This window comes from Marmota marmota, unplaced genomic scaffold (assembly GCF_001458135.2).
Source record: "Marmota marmota marmota unplaced genomic scaffold, marMar, whole genome shotgun sequence".
Taxonomy (NCBI): Eukaryota; Metazoa; Chordata; class Mammalia; order Rodentia; family Sciuridae; genus Marmota; species Marmota marmota.
The window spans coordinates 4,304,595-4,311,215 of NW_025999945.1; the positions used below are offsets into that span (position 1 = coordinate 4,304,595).

A 6,621-nucleotide genomic window follows, 5' to 3' on the forward strand; every position below is an offset into this window, starting at 1 on the left:
GCCAGTGGCCAAGTAGAACAGGGCAACATGAAAAGAGGAAGTTTATCTACACTGAACTCTTTTATAGGGACTCTTTTGCTGAAAGTCTTAAAGTTAGCCATGGTGAAGACTTCTGGAGAAGGTCAGTTAAGACTTTTCTGTGGGCCTGGTACAGAGGGGGAAGACGGGAAAGGCGGGGCTGAGAGCAGCTCCGTGGATCTGAGAATGAGGAAGGAGAGATGTAAAAGAATAATGGGAAAGGGGTTTGGGATTTTCCTAGCAACAAAAACTTGAGTAGTAGAACAGGTAGAGCAGAGGGGAAGACTGGAGTGAGTATCCCAAAAAGCCTGTGAGGGACTTTAAATTTTTAGTAACCTGTTTTCAGTGATGACAAAGCAACTTTAAAGGCCATTTTCATTACATCTTGGATAGGGGTCTGAGGGCTCTCCTCAGCTGGTTTGAGCTTTGGGTTAGCTGGTAAGAGGACCTGGTGGGACCCGGTGTGGGCACTGACAGGAGAAGAGAGGAGTGAATGGGTGGAGGGGTACCTCAGTACCTGTTACTTCAGCAAGGGGGCAATGGTCTGAGAACCGGCGGAGGTTTGGGTTCCATCAGGTAGCCCCTGTATGTTCACATCCTTATGACTTACAGAAGAAGTCGGTTTTTTCCCCACACAGCCGTGACTGTTTGTGGCTTTGATAGTCCGCCGGGCAAACATAGTAATCTAGGTTAGCCAACCTGCATCTGGCTCGCGTGTCCCTACATCCATAATGTTTGTTTCCATTATCTATGGTACGGAAGGGATTTAATGGAATTTTAGTGGGATCCTCTTCATCAGGGATATCCCAATAGGAAAGACCTATAGCCAGCTGACAAATGTCTGGGTGGAGAGATTGCCATCAGGTCCCTAAGGGGGCTGTATGTGAGATAGATCATACTTCTTGTCCAGTAGGATTTGTGATTAGCCATCGCTGCTGAACGGGCTGATGAGGGTTAGGACTACTGGTGGTCAAGGGGAGAGTCCATAGCCTTATCCACACGGCGAATACGCAATTTGAGAGGGTTACCAGTCTTTTCCAATTTCCAGCCAGAGTCTGGACAGGGCGCAGGCTTGAGATGAGAGGCATGGATCCAGGAAGTGATTCCGTCTACCTTTACCGCTGTAGGTGTTATAAGTAGCACCTGGTATGGTCCTTTCCAGCGGGGTTCCAGGGATGACACCTGATGTCGTCTTACGTAGACGAAGTCTCCCACTTGATATCGGTGTGGAGTCCTTTCATCCCCAGGTTGGTAGGCAGTGGCCAGCTGTTTCCACAGGTATCACTGAGTTTTTTCAAGAGCTTTAAGTCTGTCAAGCAAGGGGGTGTGGAAGGGATCGTTAGGTCTTAGAGTTGGGGTTAGGTCCCTTACTGGAGGAGGGGCACCATAGAGAATTTCATAGGGGGTGAGGTTACACAAAGAAACAGAGGGAGTATTTCTTGTATGAAACAGTGCATAAGGCAGGAACATAGTCCAATCTTTTATGCCGGTCTCTAAGCTTAATTTCGTTAAGGTCTCTTTAATGGTTCTATTCATTTTTTCTACCTGTCCTGAGCTCTGGGGTCTATAAGCACAATGTAACTTCCAATTAATCCCCAGGGTCCTGGTTAACCCCTGACTTACCTGGGCCATGAACGCCGGTCCATTATCAGACCCTATTACCTTAGGCAGGCCGTATCTTGGAAAAATATCTTCTAGGATCTTCTTGACCACCATTTGCGCCGTTTCTTTTTTTGTGGGGAAGGCTTCAATCCATCCTGAAAATGTATCTACGAAGACTAGGAGATATTTAAGTCCATACCTTGCTGGCTTAATTTCAGTAAGGTCCACTTCCCAGAATTGTCTTGGTCTGGTTCCTCGTAGGCGCTTTCCTGCAGGAAGCTTGGAAGGGTAAGCATTAACCAATTGACAGACCCGACAGACTTTTGTTACCCGTTCAGCTATTTCCTTTCGCTGTGAGTCAGTGGAAAACTCTGTTCTTGATCCTTCAGGAATGCCTGCAGTTTCTTTGAACCAAGGTGAGTGAGTTGATGTACATTTTTAACGTAGTGTAGGGCTTTCTGAAATTGCAGGCTGGGCTCAGTGAAATCGAGGAGTTCAGTGTCAGTGTCCTTAGATGTTAAGTTGTCGGGGTGCTCCGACGTAGTTAAATCTCCTGACTTATGTTCCCCCGGTGTGGAAAGTGTTAACATGGTTACTCTGTTTAGGGCTGCCAATTTAGCCTCTTCATCCGCCCTTCTGTTCTCAACCGCTACGGGATCATTTTCTTTCTGGTGTCCTGGACAGTGCACTATAGCTAGTTCTCTAGGACTTTGCACTGCTGAGAGGAGGCGGAGGATCTCATCTCTGTTTTTTATTTCCTTTCCCACCGAGGTTAATAGTCCCCTTTGCTGGTAGATAGCCCCGTGTATATGAGTGGTAGCAAAGGCATAGCGGCTATCTGTGTATATAGTGGCCTTTTTGCCTGCTGCTAGCTCTAATGCCTTCGTGAGGGCGATCAGCTCTGCGTTTTGAGCTGATGTTCCCTCCGGGAGGCTAGAGGACCAGATGACTTTAGTTCCACTAACTATTGCTGCCCCAGCTTGCCGCTTACCATCCTGGAGGAAGCTACTGCCATCAGTAAACCATATGACCTCAGGGTGGGGCAGTGGCTGATCCTTTAAATCCCATCGTATACTGGTTTCTTCTGTCAGTATATGTTGACAGTCATGAGTGACAGGTCCTGATGATTGTTCAGGTAGTAGTGTAGCCGGGTTAAGCGGGGCGGGGGGGTCCCAGTGTTATTCTGTCCTTGTCAAGCAACAGGCTCTGATAGTGTGTTATTCTAGAGTTTGATAGCCATCTGTCTGGTGGCTGGCAGATGATGCTCTCTATGGCATGGGGGGCTATAATGGTTAGCTTCTGCCCCAGCGTTAACTTATCAGCATCCTTGATTAGTAGGGCCACCGCTGCTATAGCTTTTAGGCAATGGGGCCATCCACCAGCCACTGGGTCCAGCTTTTTAGACAAGTAGGCTACAGGCCTTTTCCAGGGTCCTAGAGTCTGAGTGAGCACTCCTCATGCTATTCCTTTCTTTTCCTCAATGTAGAGAGTAAAGGGTTTTTCTACATCTGGGAGTGCTAAGGCCGGAGCAGATAGCCGTGCCATTTTGATGTTATCAAAAGCTTGCTGGTGCTCAGGGGTCCATTGGAATTGGGCATCTCCCTTTAACAGCGGGTACAAAGGAGCAGCTAAGGACGCAAACCCAGGTATCCATAACCTGCAAAAGCCAGCAGTCCCAAGAAACTCTCTGAGTTGCCTCCTGTTAGATGGGGGTGGTATTTGCACAACAGTTTGTTTTCTGGGCTCAGTGAGCCATTGTTTATCACCCCTGAGGGAATAGCCCAGGAAGATTACTTCTTGCTGGCAAATTTGGGCCTTTTTGGCAGAAGCTCTATACTCGAGTTGAGGAAGCTCGGATAATAGTGCTTGGGTCCCAGACTCACAGTTTTCCTTGGTGTCAGCTGCCAGTAACAGGTCATCCACATATTGAAGCAGGGTGACTTTGGGGTGCGTAGTTCTGAAGTTGTTGAGATCTCTGTGGAGGGCTTCATCAAAGAGTGTGGGGGAGTTTTTGAACCCCTGTGGGAGTCTAGTCCAAGTTAGTTGACCAGACATTCTGGTTTCTGGGTCTACCCACTCGAAAGCAAACAGCAACTGACTATCTTTATGCAGAGGCAAGCAAAAGAAAGCATCTTTTAAGTCCAGAACAGTATACCATTTTCGTTCAGGGTTTAGAGTGCCAAGCAGATTGTATGGATTAGGTACCGTGGGGTGAATGTCCTGCACTCTGTTGTTGATCTCTCTTAGGTCTTGAATGGGGCGATAGTCCCCGGTTCCTGGCTTTTTTACTGGTAGCAGGGGAGTGTTCCAGGCCGATTGACAGGGCCTTAGGACCCCTAAGGCCAGATATTTCTGAATATGGGGCCTTATCCCATCTTTAGCTTCTTTGCTCAGAGGATAGTGTTTGACATTAATTGGGGAGGCTGAGGTTTTTAACTCCACTGTTATTGGAGGTTGTTTCATGGCTAGGCTTAACCCAGCAGTTTCTGCCCAGGCATCTGGGTAATCTGTTATCCATTTCTGTGGTAGCTTGCCTGTTTGATCAGTCTTGGGGTGTGTAAAGAGTTGATGTTCATCTTCTACTGACATAGTTAAAGCCATGACTATAGGAGTTTTTACTGAAGGATTTAGAAATTCCATTTGGGGGCCTTCAGGGTTAAAAGTTATTTTGGCCCGGAGCTTGGTGAGTAGATCTCTGCCCATCAATGGGGCTGGGCATTCTGGGATCACTAGGAAGGAGTGATGGACTTTTCCTTTCCCCAGGTCCATGGTCCTCTTAGTTGTCCAAGCCCAATATTTACTGCTGTTAGCCCCTTGAATTAGAGACCTTTTATTTGATAGAGGGCCCAATGGGGCCTTAAGGGCTGAGTATACTGCCCCTGTATCCACCTCAAAGTTTACTGGGGTCCCCTCCACTTCAAAAGTTACTTTGAGCTCAGGGAAGGGACCCAAGCCCCGACTTTTTTAGTTATCCTCCAGAGTCAGAATGGCTGGCTGGCGTGGCTGTCTCTTTTTTTAGGGCACTCTTTGGCTTAGTGTCCTTTTTTTTTTTTTTTTTTTTTTTTTTTNTGTGAGCCGGGTGGGGTCCTCAGAAAAAGGGGGATTGTTATTTTTCCAGTTATATAGGTCTGAAGAGGAGAAAGGCCAATACTGGTAGGCTTGCATTTCTCCTCCATGGCCATCGTCAATCATTGGCCCTTAAGGACGGAGGGGGAGTATCACGGGGGCTTCAGGGTTTTTAATCATTCACTGCCGGTGAGTTCCTTTAGCCGGGCCAGCTTCCTCCAGGGGAGGAGGGGCTGTGTGTGCCGCGGGGAAGTCATCTGGAGGGTGCTGGGCCGGCTCAGCCTCCTCCAATGGTGGAGAGGCTGAGTCAGCAGCAGGGGAATCACTTAGAGGGTGTTGGGGGTTAGGGGACGAGGGCAGGAGATAAGGAGGGGGAGGAGAGTCCAGTAGAGTCAAATCTTGAGACTCAGGGAGAACAGAGGGTTGAGGAGGAGGAGGAGCAGAAGGCTTGAGAGATAGAATCGTGGGGGAAGGAGTAGGAGCAGGGGAAGGGACAAGGAAAGGCTTCACCCATGGAGGAGGAGATTCGCAGAGGTCCTGCCAAGTTAAGATATATGGCTGTTGATCTGGATGGCTATGTGGCCCCGGCTGAAAGACAATATCTCTGACTTTTCGAATTAGTGGGGAGTAGAAAGATCCTCCTGGGGGCCATCCAACTCCAAAGGTGGGCCATTCTGAGGCACAGAAAGTCTGCCAGGTCCGGCATTTTACTGAAAAAGAAAGATTCTGAGCCCTGAAGCGGACTTCGGTCCAGTGATCAAGGGTCAGGGACAGAGACATTGAAGTGCTCTGTCCCATAATGAAAGATACACAAACAGTGAAAGCAACGTCACACGACACAGATAAGACAAGACAATAAAGATAGGCAATGGACATCCAACACTGAGACCAGGACTGAGTAGCCGGCAAAACCTGATGGGCTGGCAATACCGAATCAGAAACAAAATATCACTGAGTCGAGGAGACTATTGTTCCTCGATTTCCCGAGTCCTCTGGGGCGTCCCCCAGGGACGTGGCCTGTGGCTCTGTGACACGTCTGTCAGCCACCGTTGGAGAGAGCTCACGCTCTTCACCGACAGCCGCTTTGCCAGCCCTAACCTGAAACCTGAAACCTGAAACCAGAAACCTGAAACCTGGAACCAGAAACCTAAAACCTGGAACCAGAAACCAGAAACCTGAAACCTGGAACCAGAAACCTGAAACAAACCTGGAACCAGAAACCAGAAAGCAGAAACCAGAAAGAGGCGCCTTACTTACCCCGAGAGGGGCCCGTTGGGGGTCTTTCATCCGCTGCTGCCAGATCTCGCTGGGGCCTCCAGATGTAAAGGTTGGGCGAGCATCGGAGGAAGAGACCACCAAGAGACTGTCTCATGCAACAGCAAAGGGTTTATTGGGGATCCAGCATGCTGGGGCTCAGAGCTCACTTGAATAGAGCAAAGAGCCCTGAGAACAGCTTAAGCAGAGCTTATATACTTTCCTTGGAGAGGGCAGGGAGGGAAGTTACATTCTGCAGTTAGTTCGCAGTTGGGGACAGCCCATTCTGGGAACAAGATTAGCAAACAGTTCTTAAGATTTCAACAGTGTTTTGTTAAGCATACAGAAAAACGGAGTGACAAGTACCTATTTTATTAACCTTTCAAGTCAAATGTGTCTAAAAATATATTCATTTCTTCTAGATTTTCAAATTTATGTTTTAAAACGGTCCCTAATGTCCTTCTAGATTTCAGTGATATCTATTGTAATATCCATTTTTTCCCTCTAATTTTACTAATTTGAGTTTTCTCTCTCTGGATAGTTTGGCTAAGAGTTTTTCAATCTTGTTTCATTTTTCAAAGAACCAGCTCTTTGTTTCATTTATCCTGTGTAATATCCTTTTAGTCTCTCATTAATTTAAGCTCTGAACTTTATTTCTTTGCTTCCACCAGTTTTAGATAT

At 47.6% G+C, this 6,621-nt stretch overlaps 2 protein-coding genes across 2 annotated transcripts; both read right to left on the reverse strand.

The window, feature by feature from the left end:
- Positions 1 to 4,812, reverse strand: LOC107154398. The gene is given in 5 exon segments (XM_048801780.1): positions 1 to 1,327; positions 1,820 to 1,998; positions 2,001 to 2,789; positions 2,791 to 4,579; positions 4,772 to 4,812. Coding segments are annotated over 5 exon segments (2,826 nt in total). The 3' UTR covers positions 1 to 1,299.
- Positions 4,701 to 6,134, reverse strand: LOC107154443 (proline-rich receptor-like protein kinase PERK9). Its single transcript, XM_015500069.2, has one exon. The coding sequence runs from the start codon at positions 5,560 to 5,562 to the stop codon at positions 4,867 to 4,869; it is 696 nt and encodes a 231-aa protein (XP_015355555.2). The 5' UTR covers positions 5,563 to 6,134; the 3' UTR covers positions 4,701 to 4,866.
- Between the last annotated feature and the right edge of the window lie 487 nt (positions 6,135 to 6,621).